At 40.7% G+C, this 16,161-nt stretch overlaps 1 protein-coding gene across 3 annotated transcripts; it reads right to left on the bottom strand.

Moving 5' to 3' along the window:
- Positions 1-6,861: 6,861 nt before the first annotated feature.
- On the bottom strand, positions 6,862-14,144 carry LOC113010818 (Fc receptor-like protein 1). Of its 3 annotated transcripts, XM_026150044.2 has the most exons (7): positions 14,081-14,144; positions 13,022-13,057; positions 12,636-12,899; positions 12,311-12,556; positions 12,072-12,224; positions 10,961-11,059; positions 6,862-7,173 (listed from the first exon to the last, which is right to left on the bottom strand). In XM_026150044.2, the coding sequence occupies exons 1-7, from the start codon at positions 14,109-14,111 to the stop codon at positions 7,049-7,051; spliced, it is 954 nt and encodes a 317-aa protein (XP_026005829.2). In that variant the 5' UTR covers positions 14,112-14,144; the 3' UTR covers positions 6,862-7,048. The 3 variants fall into 3 exon arrangements, with proteins under 3 accessions (XP_026005829.2, XP_080155314.1, XP_080155315.1); XM_080299188.1 differs by lacking the exon at positions 14,081-14,144 and having other exon boundaries at positions 13,022-13,822; XM_080299189.1 differs by lacking the exon at positions 14,081-14,144 and having other exon boundaries at positions 6,862-10,451; positions 13,022-13,821.
- Positions 14,145-16,161: the final 2,017 nt, after the last annotated feature.

Raw genomic sequence — 16,161 nt, 5'->3', positions numbered from 1 at the left:
AGGTGGTAATGTTTAAACATATGTTTCTGTTGTTACAGCAACTCATTGAGAGATGACTCAGTATGCAAATTAGCTGGAGTGAGTGGTGACGAAGGAACTTCCTGTGTGTGTGTGTGTGTGTGTGTGTGTGTGTGTGTGTGTGTGTGTGTGTGTGTGTGTGTGTGTGTGACTGAGGCTTTCAGAAGAGGAAGCATAGCAGAGAAGAGAAGTGCAGATTGGGGTAGGAAATTTATAGTTTAGTGATATGTTGTTGTAAGGGGGGTTGTGTTTTATGTTGAATCCAAGTATGTTGAAGTGCATAAAGGGGGTGATTTTTTTGTGCAAATTGTGTGGTTTTAACGAGACTTTCGGTGTATTGAGGAGGTGACATTATGTGGTGGCAAAACTTGTGTGTTTAAGATTGTTGGGGTGATGGGTTGATTTTGTCAGTTAGGTTTGGGTTGTTTTTGTTTTTAATAGAGGGAGTTTTAGGAAACATGTCTGAGAGGGGTCCATTATTTTTAACAGTGCACTTAAAGAAAACCTGCCAGGTGATTTTGTTTTGTGTTTTGTGAGCTAATAATCAGCTCTATTTTTTCTCATTTCTGTTCTAAGCAGGCCTGCAACAGCACTGACAAATTCTCGGGGAAAGCAAATGTAAGGGGGGCTTTCCAGATTACAACTGGCTAAGGAGAAAGCTACCTGCTTCAGACTGAATAACAGGAAGTAGCTGCTGTGTATTTTTCACAACTTCAAAGAAGAAATAATGTTCATTGCATTAAAGAACATTTGCTCTGTTCTAAAACAGTATTAACAGTAATTAGTCAGTAGGCACTAAAACAGCCATGTTTAAAAGTGCATTCCTTTATTAAAAAAAATCTAAAATTGAAGATGCAAAAAAGTTTAAATAAAACTGTGCGAATACATATGTTGAGCAATTCTGACTCTGTTTGCAAATATACTGAGAGAATATTAGGGATGTTTAGAAGATTGATTGCAACTTAAAAAAAAAAAAAAAGATAACACACATTTAGCTCGCCTCTGCACTGCTATAAACTCAGGATCAGGTTGTGCAGGCTTAGTGCAGGCGATGATGTCTGAAACATTAAATCCTTCTCTGTCCCTGTCATCTGTGTTTGGTTCCTGACATGGGGCTCAAGTCAAGAAAACTTGCCACTCTCTAAAATGACTAGATCTTAAATGATTGGATTGCACATACTAACCCACTCCCTACATACACACAGCACGCTGCCAATCCCCCACTACCCAACTGCATCATCAGTAAGCCCCTTCCCCACATATCTTGCGCATTGTTAACGTCATTTCTAAATGCTATCGTCAACGATTTATGGTGGCAGATGTCAACAAACAGGGAAAAAAAAATCCTTTTCCTTACATTGCAATTATTTTACATTTACATTTTTGCAGATAAGCTAAAGAACAGCTAACCAGATGTTTCTGTTAATCCTCAACCTACCGTTGCCGTCATAGACTACATCTTTTTGTAAACAACAAGCCTACAAACAGTGTTGGGGAGTAATGAAATACATGTATCAGCGTTACGTATTTGAAATACAAAATATGAGTAACTGTTAGTCTTACAGTTACAGTCTTACAGTTACAGTTACCGTTTAAATAGGTGGTAATCAGAATCAGTTACTTTGTTGAAATAAGTAGAATAAAAAGCGGTCATTTCTGGTTTCATATGTTAGTTAGGCTATCCCCTCTATACCTCTCCAGTTTGGTGACCTGCACCACAGTCGGGTGCAGGTTTAGCTCAGTTGGATGGGTATCTATCATATATTGCATGGCTCAGAGTGGCCGGTTTGAGTACGATATGTGGCCCCCCTTTTTTATTTTACTCAATTTCCATCTGGGATTAATACAGTTTCTCTGATTCTGATTGCTGGAAACCCAACCAAAACACGCAATAAGAGGCTCTAATGTAGGCGTCCTGGTAATGTTGGTGGCGTGAGTTACACAATGGACCCAGAGCCAGCACAACAGAGCCAGCAGTGCATGGGGAGGAATACATTTCTTGGTAATTCCAACACCACTTCATAAGAAGAATGGGATAGGCGAAACTTCAGTATCATCGATGTACCATATTGCTGTTTTTTCAGTATTGCTAAAGCAGCTCATAGCGTGGGAGAAGTAACTGTCAGGGAAAAAGCAGTTTACATTAATAGATGATTAAACATTTTGCTGGCAGTAATTGAAATGATTAAAGAAAATCAAACTATTTATGCACCATAATTAATAATTTTATTGGGGGGGGGGGGGGGTATATTGGCTGGATCTCATTATTGGTGGGGTCATAAAACCCCTAATGCACCTGGGCATACTGTTAAGCAGATAGCAAAGCTAAGCCTTCTGCTGGTAAATAGCAGAGAACATCAAGCTACTAGAATGTCTACAACACATACGGTTCTACTGCTCTTTGCTTTTCAAGGCATAAACATGAAAGACTGCAGCAGATAATTACACAAAACTAGTTGAAAAGAGGGTTTTAGTATTACTTTTTATCAGCAGAATGATCCAAGACACAGACCTCAGGAACCTTTTGTCTCAGCCTTGCTTGGTGACCCTGAGCTCTACTTTCTGAACTCTTCCATCATCACTGGGAAAAGTGTTTGTAAGGAGTGCTTTACACCAGTTGCTTTGGGCTGCATTGCTCTACTTTAGCAGCCCAGTGTTGCCTTTCTCAATGTTAGGATATAACTTTAGCAACTTCTGACAAGCTTGAAGTGTGTGTAAATGCTTGGATTTCTAGCGACTTCAAAAGTGGTCTGCTAGGTGCTGCCTTTGCCGCCATTGCTATTTATAGAGATCCTTCCCTGTGAACTACCCAGGTGTACATGCTTTTTGAATGAGGAGTAAAACTGGACCAAGTATTTGAGATGAGTCTCTTTTCACCAAGGACCGGTACAGCATCCGCATCACTGCAGCCACAGCACCTATCCATCTGTCGATCCCACTCCCTGTTCCCCTCGGCCGCGAACTAGACCCAGAGATACATAAATCCCTCCACTCGGGGCAGGAACTCTGACCTGGAGTGAGCACTTCATCATTTTCCAGCTGAGGACCATGGCCTCAGATTTGGAGGTGCTGATATCTATTCCCACCAACTTCACACTCTTCTGCGAACCATTCCAGTGCGAGCTGGAGGCCATCACCTGATGAAGCCAACAGAACCACATCATCTGCAAAGAGCAGAGATAGCTATGCCACTTGTCTATGCCTAGAAATTCTGTCCATAAAAATTTTGAACAGAAGCAGTAAAAAAAAAAAAAAAAAAGTAGCCCTGGAGTCCATCAGTGGGTTGGACACTGCATACTGCCAAAGCACACCCACGGGATCCCCAAGATCGGACATGGTCAAATACCTTCTCCACAAAATAAATGTAGACTGGTTGGGCAAACTCCCATGGCACAATATGCCAACCTTCTGTAAATTACTTTCTTATTGTTGTGGAGGGGTTTTGTCATGGCTACTGGACGGACTCACGCGCAGACAGTTCTTTCTTAGAGAACAAAAGGAGATTTATTTACAACAGGGATCACCTCAGTGCTATATATATATATATACATATATATACATATATATACATATATATATATATATATATATATATATGTATGTATATGTGTATATATATATATATATACACACATATATATACACACATATATATACACACATATATATACACACATATATATACACACATATATATACATATATATATATATATATACAGTGGGGCAAAAAAGTATTTAGTCAGCCACCGATTGTGCAAGTTCCCCCACTTAAAATGATGACAGAGGTCAGTAATTTGCACCAGAGGTACACTTCAACTGTGAGAGACAGAATGTGAAAAAAAAATCCATGAATCCACATGGTAGGATTTGTAAAGAATTTACTAGTAAATCAGGGTGGAAAATAAGTATTTGGTCACCTCAAACAAGGAAAATCTCTGGCTCTCACAGACCTGTAACGTCTTCTGTAAGAAGCTTTTCTGTCCCCCACTCGTTACCTGTATGAATGGCACCTGTTTGAACTCATCATCTGTATAAAAGACACCTGTCCACAGCCTCAAACAGTCAGACTCCAAACTCTGCCATGGCCGAGACCAAAGAGCTTTTGAAGGACACCAGGAAAAGTATTGTAGACCTGCACCAGACTGGGAAGAGTGAATCTACAATAGGCAAGCAGCTTGGTGTGAAAAAATCAACTGTGGGAGCAATCATCAGAAAATGGAAGACATACAAGACCACTGATAATCTCCCTCGATCTGGGGCTCCACGCAAGATCTCATCCCGTGGGGTCAAAATGATCATGAGAACGGTGAGCAAAGATCCCAGAACCACACGGGGGGACCTGGTGAATGACCTGCAGAGAGCTGGCACCAAAGTAACAAAGGTCACCATCAGTAACACACTACAACGGCAGGGAATCAAATCCCGCAGTGCCAGACGTGTTCCGCTGCTGAAGCCAGTGCATGTCCAGGCCCGTCTGAAGTTTGCCAGAGAGCACATGGATGATACAGCAGAGGATTGGGAGAATGTCATGTGGTCAGATGAGACCAAAGTAGAACTTTTTGGTATAAACTCAACTCGTCGTGTTTGGAGGAAGAAGAATACTGAGTTGCATCCCAAGAACACCATACCTACTGTGAAGCATGGGGGTGGAAACATCATGCTATGGGGCTGTTTTTCTGCCAAGGGGACAGGACGACTGATCCGTGTTAAGGACAGAATGAATGGGGCCATGTATCGTGAGATTTTGAGCCAAAACCTCCTTCCATCAGTGAGAACTTTGAAGATGAAACGAGGCTGGGTCTTCCAACATGACAATGATCCAAAACACACCGCCCGGGCAACAAAGGAGTGGCTCTGTAAGAAGCATTTGAAAGTCCTGGAGTGGCCTAGCCAGTCTCCAGACCTCAACCCCATAGAAAATCTGTGGCGGGAGTTGAAAGTCCGTGTTGCTCGGCGACAGCCCCAAAACATCACTGCTCTCGAGAAGATCTGCATGGAGGAATGGGCCAAAATACCAGCTACTGTGTGTGCAAACCTGGTAAAGACCTATAGTAAACGTTTGACCTCTGTTATTGCCAACAAAGGTTATGTTACAAAGTATTGAGTTGTATTTTTGTTATTGACCAAATACTTATTTTCCACCCTGATTTACGAATAAATTCTTTACAAATCCTACCATGTGGATTCATGGATTTTTTTTTCACATTCTGTCTCTCACAGTTGAAGTGTACCTCTGGTGCAAATTACTGACCTCTGTCATCATTTTAGGTGGGGGAACTTGCACAATCGGTGGCTGACTAAATACTTTTTTGCCCCACTGTATGTATGTATGTATATATATATATATATATATATATATATATATATATATATATGTGTATATATGGGGGAATCCACACACACACGCTTCCTCTTCCAAACAGTCACTGCCACAGCTCCTCCGCACACACGCACTCCTCTTCAGCCGCACTCGCTCCAAAACTCCACACACGCTGCTACATCTGGGCATGTCCCGTAATTTGGTCCAGAAGAGGGATATTCAGGAGGTTCAACATTCCAGCAGTGAGCTGCTATGTTCCACTGCCTTAAATAGCAGCTGGGGAAATCAGCCAGATCAACAGCAGTTGGACACAATCACACAGGTGCGTGGGCCAAGAGCGAGAGCCCGTAACGAGCTCCACCCAGGCAGAGAGGAGGAGGAAAGACAAAGAACACAAAAACAAAAACGAACAACAACAAAACCTGTAGCCAGCGTGAGCCAACCAGAGAGACACGGGGGCCGTGACAGGTTTGTATGTTCTGTGTAGTGATGGCCAAATGAAGCTTTCCGAAGCACTGAAGCTTGTATTGAAAAACGGTTCATTACTCGAAGCTTTTCAACACAGTCCTCTCCGGTGACATCTGGTGGTGAAAATTTTGAAGAGCAGCTTGAACCTGCAAAATAAAACGGACTGCTCAATTATCACTGCTCACTCAAGAGTGGAGTTCTCTCTGATATTGGGCCACCGTTCCGTTGCTTTGAACATGTAATTGGTTTTGTTTTCTCGATTGGGGGGCTGAAAAAAATGTAATGCGTATTTGCGTAATACATTTTGATCAATAAACTTTCCCTATTTAAACATGCACTATGGTGGCCTTTCTTTGCTCATAACTCCTTGATGTTGGTAAATACAATAAGTGAGCAATATATATAATATACATATGATAATGCACAGCACATTATGGAGTATGCCCCTGCTGTGAAGTCCTGCCTCCATCTACTTGTCGTTTAATCACTGGACAGCTGGACAGGTTCATACAAAATATTAGATTAGGCCAATTGTCCTATACATATTTTTGACCTAGGGGTGGGATTGATTGTGAACTGGAAAGGGAAAATGCTTAGGAAGCTGAGTACGGCTGCATCGTCACTGATTTGTAGAATCATTTTGATTCGATACAGGATCCGATTCAATTTGATTGGAATCTGGAAAGTTTTGCCTCAGTCAGAAACATTACAAGTCTGATCATTTAACAGTATATATCCATAATTTCGTATCTATTAAAAGAAAGCTGACACATGTGAGACTTAATTAGAGATGTAAACAGAGAGTTATGAAACCTGCAGCTGCAGAAGCCAGCGAAAAAAAAAGAGGCAAACACAGCGCGGACCCGACGACACATCAAAATCTGACTCTGACGCGTCGGGTCCGCGCTCTGTGTTCACGCTTGTATGCAGAATCCGTAAACCTGCTCCCAGTTACTGTTTTAGCTGTTTGGTGTTTGACGACATGTTGTGAGGTTTAACCTGAGATGCTGGCGTTTCAGGCATAATAACGTTAATTTACAAATCGACATGGGATTTTAATGAATCAATATCACTTTATTCAATTTAGCATGGATTGTAATCAGAAAAGCGATAATCAAAACCCACCCCTAATCAAGAACTTGCAAAGTAAAAACATGATCTATGTCAGGTAGCCCTTTTGTTATTTACAGTTAAAAAGAGGATTAGTGTTACTGTGTGCTGGCTGAGTCTGTTTCTTTTCTTAGAAATAGTTTCTCCTGCCCTGGAGAAAATCCACTTGCATGGAACAGAAGAGGCTGTGGAGTGCAGGAACCACACTGCAAGCTGGTAGATATGCAGGTATTCCTGGGTCCTGCAGACTATCACCTAAAAACAATAAACAAAATGATTTTCTAAACTGTGTAGCAATGTAATGTACGTATAGTGTCAAATACATTTTTGTAGTCTTCATCAGCTTTAATTCACATGGAAGTGTTCCTAAAGTCATATGCTGTAATGATATTTACATTATGAAAACATGATTTTGGACATTTCAAGTTTTTCACTTCGGCAGATAAAATGAATTGAGCAAAATCAACTCAAAATATTTCCACACGCCAGAACGTCCTCTCTTCCTCGCTGGCTCCATATCTGTCAGTGGAATGATCACCTCTTCGCTCTCTGTCACCATCAACACACTCCATGAATCCCGTGGATGATTCACTTCCTTATATCCGTTTGAATCAGGTACCGAAGCAGTTACGTGCGTAATGAAGCTTCGGACGTCACTGGTCACGTGACTTTTGCCAAACGAAGCAAGCCTCGACACAGTGCTTCTGAACCAGTGTGTTGTTTTTTTTCGACACACGCTCCGGAGCGTCAGCTTCAAGCGGGCCATCACTAGTTCTGTGGGGTTTCTGTGTTGTCAGGAGACTTTGTTGGTAGGGTCTCCCATGGCAAATTGTTCCTGGGTGAGGAACCAGACAAAGACAAGTGGATGACCACAAAGCTGCCATCTCTTTTAAATTAGAACTGACAAACTTCCCCACAGACCACAAAGCACGCATGATCACACTTTTATTAGCCTGAGCAGAAGTGAACAACAGGAAGGAGCTGCTGTGGTTTCACATGCAGAACTTCAGAAGAGTCAGAATGATATTTTATACTAGAAGACATTTGCTTTGTTTAGTCTGTCTCATATCAACAAATAAATCTCAATAATCCTGCTGATAACTTGTGTGGGGAGATGAGCCACATTTGGACATTGAGCTGGTTTATTGTTCTGGAATTGCACCAGACAAATCCTTCATCACCACATGAATGCACACTATGTTTTTGACTACATGACAGGGTTAGTCGTCCAATAACTATTAATTATGTTTCAGTAAAAAATATTTTTCATAATTTTTTCTTTTAAGTTAGAGACAAGTTTAGAAATAAACACCATCTAATACTAATTCTTTGCAAGCTCCTTTGACCATCTAATACACCATTTTTTTAAACCATGAATTTGAAGCAGCGATAATTATCGTGAATTATTTTTTTATGTGCACTGAAATGAAGGAATTTACAGACTTTAATAATGTTGCCTTTATTAAAGTCATGAAAACAACTGAGAACAGATTCCACAACCATGACTGTATTTTGTAGTGATGAATCATTGATGTTATTAAAAAAGGACAGAGGTTCCCAACACATTTTAAATGACATTCAACAGTCATTTTGTGTGAGATTTGTTAACCTGAGTAATAGTGAGGAAGTCTCATGTGAGAACAAACTGAACTACATCAATATCAAACTGAGTCTGAACTGTTCTCCATTTAAAGTCTTGATACACACTCAATCCTCCAGGTGGGGAAAGTTTCTGTGATCTCAATTTAAAGGTTGCTAGTCTTTATCCAGCAACCCTGTAAGGTAATGAGCTCCTCCAGTGGGTTGCCATGGGTACACTGTTTGTGAGATCAGGTTTTGCAGACACACACTGAAACCATACTTCCTTGGACCAACACAAACTATTCTGCTAACAAAGAAATGAAAAATATTGCCGTCTTTATATCCCTAGCTGCAAAAACATTTCTCACCCTCAGGTGCTCGGTTCTGACACGTGTAACAACCAAACTCAGGACCAGTGACATAAACACCCCCAACTGACCTCTTGATAAATATTATAATGTAGCTACATAAGAGCTGCTACTTAATCTAGCTCTATGTCTTTAGCTTGCTAGTGAGAAACTGATTCAAGTGCCCTCTAGTTTATCTGTAGCAATGTGACAACCCACCGTGGTCTACCCTAATCAATATAAAATAAATTGGACAAATCATAGTGAGAAACCCTTCTATCATGCTCAGGGTCATTTTGACCCTGCTGAATTAGAACTGATATTTCACATGTGGTGGGAGGGAATTTCCTGCAAGGACGTTGACAGCTCGTACAAAATTAGGGAGTAGCAAACTTATAAAAGCTTCCATGACATCCCTCTATCTAAATTACTACTCTTGGTGTATTGTGTACTCTGTAATATGTGTGCTGTCTCAAAAAGTGTCATCTGGGAAAAGCTTCACTGTCAATCAGGTTTTGGCACAACTCTTTGACGGTGAAAGTCACATAGACGAGAATGTGTCAGAGACGGAGGATTGTGAATTCTAATCTAATGAGAATGAGAGTATTGGCCCTCCTGTTGTCTCTCAATCATCAGCATACACAATGCCTTCCAAAAATGGAAAGATAATATGGTCCCTTTCCCAACTTTAAACAACAGTGGAGACTTAGTGCTTCTAATATTATCAAAATGGTTCCAGTCCCCACCAGGTATGCAGTCAGCCATGTTGAGGACCTCAAGTCATCATTTGAGATCTTTATGACACCATCGATTAAAAATACTGTCCTTCGGATGACAAATTTAGAGGGGAGGTGTGTATATGGGGACAGTTGGAAAGACCTGGCCAAAAGAGTGATGGTTGATTTGGCTGAAGGACTGCGTGTGCATAATTTCACATGCAATTTTTTTTTTGTATCATGCCTTGGATGAGGAATTGCTCAAAAGGAAGTTTACCATGTTAGGGATAGTGAGAAAGAACAAGCCTGAGCTTCCTTCTGAACTTCTTGCTGTCAAGAGCAGGAAGGTAACATCTTCAGCGTTTGCCTTCACTGAAAAAGCAACTCTAGTCTCCTATTGGCTCAAGAAAAGGAAAAATGTCCTGCTGTTCAGCACGATGCACAAACAGAGTCGAGGACGATTTTCCTGGAGCAGCTTGGTAATACTCTGGTGAAACCTCATATTGAGAGAAAAGGGGCGCCATCTGAGAGCATCAACCACTGTTGCAGCTATTCTGAGGGACGAACAGACAAATACAAACAGCCCAACTTCTCCAATGCTAAAAACCATGGGCAGGAAATATGGAAGGTGCAGGTTTGTCCCAAAAGAAATGATTCTAAGACTAGCACAATGGAAGAAATACGCCTGCAAGGAGCATTCACACACTTTCTGCACAACAGAGGGTGTGTACAAAAAAAAACTTAATTGTTGGACAAGAACTGTTACATATTCTGACTATTTTACTGATGTTTTCACAATTTTCTGTTTCACAAATGGTTGAATTTCACCACAAACACACACATAAAAAAACAAACAAACAGAAGAGCTCTGCCATTGCCGATCTCAAGCCTGGATAAGAAAAGAGGAGGGGTGAGTGAAAGTGATGTCGTGGTGATACAACAAAGGGTCCTGGGTCACAAGAAAACAGGATTCATTCTAAAGGACATGGATGGACACATAAAATAAAAAAAACATGGATAAAAGATTTGACCTAATGGCAGTGCTGGAAAAAAGGTCATGTCATCACCAAAACCCAATAGGGTTCATCCACTTGTGGTCATTAATGTTGACAGTAATTTTGAAAAGAATTAAATGCGAACTTTTAAAGATACATTTATTCTAAATTAAAAGTTTGTCTTGATGGTGGTGCTTGAGTTTCATTATCTAGGAGCTACTTATGTGTTCAATAAATCAACAAAGTGCTTGACGCAAACACTTGGTCAGTAATTGTATGTTGAAGGCAAATGTGTTCATAAGATTGAAGGAGAATGCTAATAACTTAGCATGTTATTATTAGCATGTAGCTTAAAGCAAAGCCTGAGTGAACCATGGCAGAGACAGAAGAAGAGCAGCTTCACCTCTCAGATTTGATTTCTTTTTCTTGTCTTTGATGATGATTTTTCCACAAGTGACGTCTTCAGTTCTCGCTGCTGAGTGGACTGTAGCTGGATCACTGTCTGCACAGCAAACACACACAGAGGACATCAGAGCAGGAATAACAGCTGATCATAAAGAAAATGATAATGTTTAAGAAGTGGAATTTTAAAAAAAGTATTAGTTTTATCTTTAGAGTTGTGGTCTGTGTGCAGAGTTTACTGTTTGTTCAGAAACAGGATGCTGGATGACTGCAGAGCTGTTAGCTTCAGTTAACCACAGACCACAAACACACAGTCCAGCTCACAGTGAACAACACTCAGTAAGTACAGAGTTAAACATTCATGGTTACATTTGGTTTGATCTTTGAAATCTAAATAAACACTGCAGACAGTTTATCAATATGTGTGTAAACAGAAGTATTAATTTAAACTCTTTCAGTGGTAAATTCTGGCACCAGATTAGTAAAATGCTTAATTAAACATTTTTAATATATATTTTTTATTTTATATTTTATAACTGTGAATTTAAACCATCCATCACATGATAACAGTAAGAAATAGCGCTCATAAACAAAAATCTAATTCTAACCACCCAAGATAAATTAGGTGAAGATAGTCAGAGGAAATGTCCTCAAATATTATATTATATTATATTATATTATATTATATTATATTATATTATATTATATTATATTATATTATATTATATTATATTATATTATATTACCAAGCAGCGTCACAGTGCCTACAGCCATCTTTCACTGATGGAGCAGACACTGGGCTCGCTCATGTTATAGACTCTGTTATCAAAGAAAAAAATAACAGGAGTTTAAACTATTGTGAACCTCAACATGAGTCAGTTATATTTTTCTTTTTCAAATCAGAAACAAAGTTTTAACAGGACATGTAGATTATTACTGAAATAAAAGGCTTGACATCAAAGTTTATGCGGAAGTTTTACAAACATGTAAAACAGCTTTAAGTGAAGCTGAAATGTTCAACCTTCAAATGTGTGTAAATGTTAACATGTCCATCAAAACCAAACACAATTTAAAATGAATGAATTTATAAAATCCAGAAGTCTGTGTCTCACCTTCAGGTTTCCTGTGAACACATCGTCCCACCAGCAGAACCAGTAACACCAGTAGAACCACAACACAGACTGATCCAACAGATGACAACATAGGTATGAGAGGGGAACCAGGTGGAGGTGTGGATGTAGGTGGAGGTGTGGTGGTGTGTTCCCCTAAAATAAAGCAAACACAGTCATTAAGTTGTCGTCACATTGTGAATGTTGAAAGCTGCAGAAACACAGACAGGTGAGTGTGTCACCTGTGACAGTGATCCAGCTGGATGGAGACTCTCCATGACCGCTGATGTCACACTTGTAGAGGCCTTCATCAGACCTGGAAACATGCTGGATGGTCATGTGACCTGTAGGCTGCTTCCTGATGAGGGAGCCATCTTTATAGAAAGCAGCTGTGAGGTTGGAGGGAGTGGTCTTTGTTTTACAGAGCAGAGTGACGTCATCTCCCTCCATCACAGGGAGGACAGGACTCTGCAGGATCACTGATCCACCTCAACACAGAGACAAACTACAGCATTTCATCCATTTACACACAGCTTCATCAACACTAACTCCACACACTCAGCTTACCAGTGACTGTCAGGTTAACCATGTTACTGATGGGACCCTCTCTGGACTCACACCAGTAAACTCCACTGTCCAGTGGGTACATGTAACCGATGTCACAGGAAGAACCATTTAATCTTCCCCACCCATCTCCACACTGAGTGATGTTTGGTTTGCTTGTGTTCCTCCTCAGAGTCCATCCAGCAGAGCTGTCGTCCTCCTCACAGCTCAGAGACACAAAGTCTCCTTTGAAGAACTGAGAGCTGCTGGGACTCACAGTCAGACGAGCTGTGAGGGTTAAAATAAAGATTGATTATTTGTTAGACTTTACATAGTGAAACATGAACCCAATCAGGTCATATCAGTGAGCACTTATCAGGTTTAAACTGTGACAGAAGAAGGTTACTGACCTTGGTTTGTTGTGCAGCTCAGCAGTGAGATCAGAACTAAAGAGAAATGACACTCAGGTTGGTTTGAGGTGAACATAAAGAACAACTCCACACAAACAGCTGACAAACACACAAACTCATCTCTCTCTGATATATCTGGTCGTTTTCTATTTGATTCCAGAAAAAAATTTCAGTAAAGTTTGACAAAAGAGTAAAAAAAAAAAAAAAAACTCTATCCATCCATTCGTCCTTTTCAGGGTCACGGGGGGCGCTGGAGCCTATCCCAGCTGTCATAGGGCAAGAGGCAGGGTACACCCTGGATAGGTTGCACGTCTAACACAGAGACAGACAACCATCAACCTATGAATTGATCAATCGGATTAATTAACCTATCCCCACAAGCTGCATGTTTTTGGTCGGTGGGAGGAAGCCTGAGAGAACACAAACTCCACACAGAAAGACCCTGGCCTGATTGTGGAATTGAACTAAGAACCTTATTGCTGTGCGGCAACAGTGCTAACCACCATGCTACCGTGCTGCCTTTAAAAAAAAAAAGTATTAACGATTGAAAAAAGAAGAAGAAAGAGCATCATTCATCCATATTCATTCATTTTTCATCTGTTTTTGAGGAAAATATGGAGTCCAGCTGTCAGTGTTTGACATGTGACATGTTACTGATCAACTGCAAGTTTTCTGTGGCAAGAAACAGATTTTAAACAGTCTCTGCTTCTTATTTAAAGATTTAAAGAGTTCTTTAAACCATCAGTATTGCTACTATAGGTGCACTGACTGCACTGTGGAGATATAGAGAAAAATGTGCACTAATTATAAGTATTACTGTCACACTGTGCAGCTGTGTTGATATAATGAGTGAATGATTTGATCTTTTCACTGCCTGCTGTGTTTCCTCGACTCCTGAGCAAAGATAAAGAGTCAGTTCAGACCTGCAGTTGGTCCTCGTGGTGTTTTTAACTTGAATTCAGCCTGATTTGTTTTTCATGTCTTCTCCTCATCATCAGTTATCAGGAGAGCAGACAGTCAAAGTACAAGAATTCAAACAAACACAGAGATTCTACTTACAGAGCAGACACAGCACAGATGTTTCCTTCATCGTCCTTCTCACTCATTTGAGCTTCTTTTCATTTCTGTCACTGACACCAAGTAAAGCCCGCCCTCTTCCTCTGAGCACCAGCTTTCTATTGGTTCAAATAGAGTTAGTGGTTAGTGTGTGTGTGTGTGTGTGTGTGTGTGTGTGTGTGTGTGTGTGTGTGTACGTCCCCCTCAGTGAGAGAGGCAGATATGAGCTGAAACACAGGAATCAAACCAGGGACGCTGCTGTTATGGAGCTGAACTGGAACCATTCAGACACTGAGGCCCTCTGAACACATTTTAATTACAGCTGTGCAGAGACACACTGATGACTGACTGGAACACTGTGATTCACATTTTACATTAACAGCATCCTCACACATGGTTCATATATGACCACTAGAGGGAGATGTTGGACTTTAAACACTAGCATGGATACAAGCAGATCATCAGCTGATGACTCCTCCCACTCTGCTTGTTTCTTCCTTTCCTCTTTCTCATTTCCCATCTTGCATCCTTGATTCTTCTCTTTGTGTTTTTCAGGATTTTCTTGTTTCTCCAATTTGTCTCTGTGAAATGAATGGACCCCACTCAGCCTCAGGTAATAATAATAATAATAATAATGATAATACATTTTATTTAAATAGCGCCTTTCAAGGCACCCAAGGACACTGTACAACAGATAAAAACTGGAAATATACACAATGATAAAAAATAGAAGATAAAAGTTAAAACATACAGAAATTTAAGAATAGGCAATTTTAAACAGATGAGTTTTGAGGGTGGACTTAAAAAGAGAGAATGAACTAATATTTCTGAGGTCCGGGGGTAGGGAATTCCAAAGTCGAGGGGCAGAGCAGCTAAAGGCCCTCCCTCCCATTGTGATCAGACGAGCAGAGGGAACAGAGAGAGAAAGAGAAGGAGGTGGCAGTTTTGTTGTTTTATTAGGACAATACATCCTTTTTTTATGTTGGGAGGTCAGCTTTTCAGCTGCTTCTCCACTCCTAACTCAGCTGCTCTCTCGAGCCCCTGTGTCATTGAAATAGGGACAGTCTGATTACTGAGTGGCAGCAATTGCCCCGCCAGCCACCCTGGCACTTGAGCCCACTGCACCACCTCCTCCACGGCAGTGGAGCCAGAGACCAACTAACCTCTACCACAGTCCCCTTGTCTCCTCTGTTTCCTGTCTTTGACATGATTGCCTTTAATTAAAAATAGATAAAACATCTTGACATCCTTATATTTTAAATCTTGTTTTAAAGTTGACTAATCTCCATCATGAACAGTTTTGTTTAAGTCCACAAACAGCAGCATCTTATGATGTCAGGTGTAACAGAGATAATGACATTTTTCATATTTACGGACACTTAAATAAATTCCCAGCATAAATCAGTGTGACAGATATCAGAGCTCACTCACAGGAGTCCTCCCTCCATGGTCTGCATATTCCAGCTGTGGCCACGCCCTTTCTACCTGAAGGTAAAAAGACACCTAAAGGATCGACCTCTGCATGATTCCAGCTCCTCCTGCAGCCTCCTCTCTCCTTCTGCCAGGAAGTCTGAGCTCCAGTTTCAGTGAGACTCTTGACTGTATCTAGATGTTACTGATTAGCATGTAGTGATGGTCCGCTTGAAGCTGACGCTCCGGTGCGTGTGTCAAAAAAATCAACACACTGCTTCAGAAGCACTGTGTTGAAGCTTGATTCGTTTGGCCAGAGTCACGTGATCAGTGACGTCCGAAGCTTCATTTAGAACCTAACTGCTTCGGTATCTGATTCAATGGTTTATAAGGAAGCGAATCATTCGTGGAGTGTTTTGATGGTGACAGCGAACCACTGATCATTCTACTGAGAGATTTGGAGCCAGCGAGGGATAGAGGAGGTTCTGTTGTGTGGGAGAATTTTGAGTTGATTTTTGTCAATCGGGTGGGTTTTACAGCTTTGTGTTCTGGCCGTTTACTTTTGTTTTGTGCGTGTTTATTATATCTGAAAACGGGAAAAAGTCAAACATCTGCTTCCATAATATAAATATCATTAAATAACTTTAGAAAAACTTCCACTTGATTCTTTACAT

Source organism: Astatotilapia calliptera, chromosome 3 (genome assembly GCF_964374335.1).
Source record: "Astatotilapia calliptera chromosome 3, fAstCal68.1, whole genome shotgun sequence".
Taxonomy (NCBI): domain Eukaryota; kingdom Metazoa; phylum Chordata; class Actinopteri; order Cichliformes; family Cichlidae; genus Astatotilapia; species Astatotilapia calliptera.
The sequence above is the reverse complement of the archived record's forward strand: the minus strand, read 5'-3'. Positions and strand labels throughout refer to the sequence as shown.

Bases quoted from the DNA above. Each gene is read 5' to 3' on its own strand.
- LOC113010818 (XM_080299188.1), bottom strand. From the start codon at position 13,097: ATGTTCACCTCAAACCAACCTGAGTGTCATTTCTCTTTAGTTCTGATC. The intron at 11,060-12,071 runs GTGAGACACAGA...TTTGCTGTGCAG, and splicing joins TGTTCACAGGAAACCTGAAG to ACAGTGATCCAGCTACAGTC. The intron at 7,174-10,960 runs GTGAAGCTGCTC...TATTGTTTTTAG, and splicing joins AAAGAAATCAAATCTGAGAG to GTGATAGTCTGCAGGACCCA.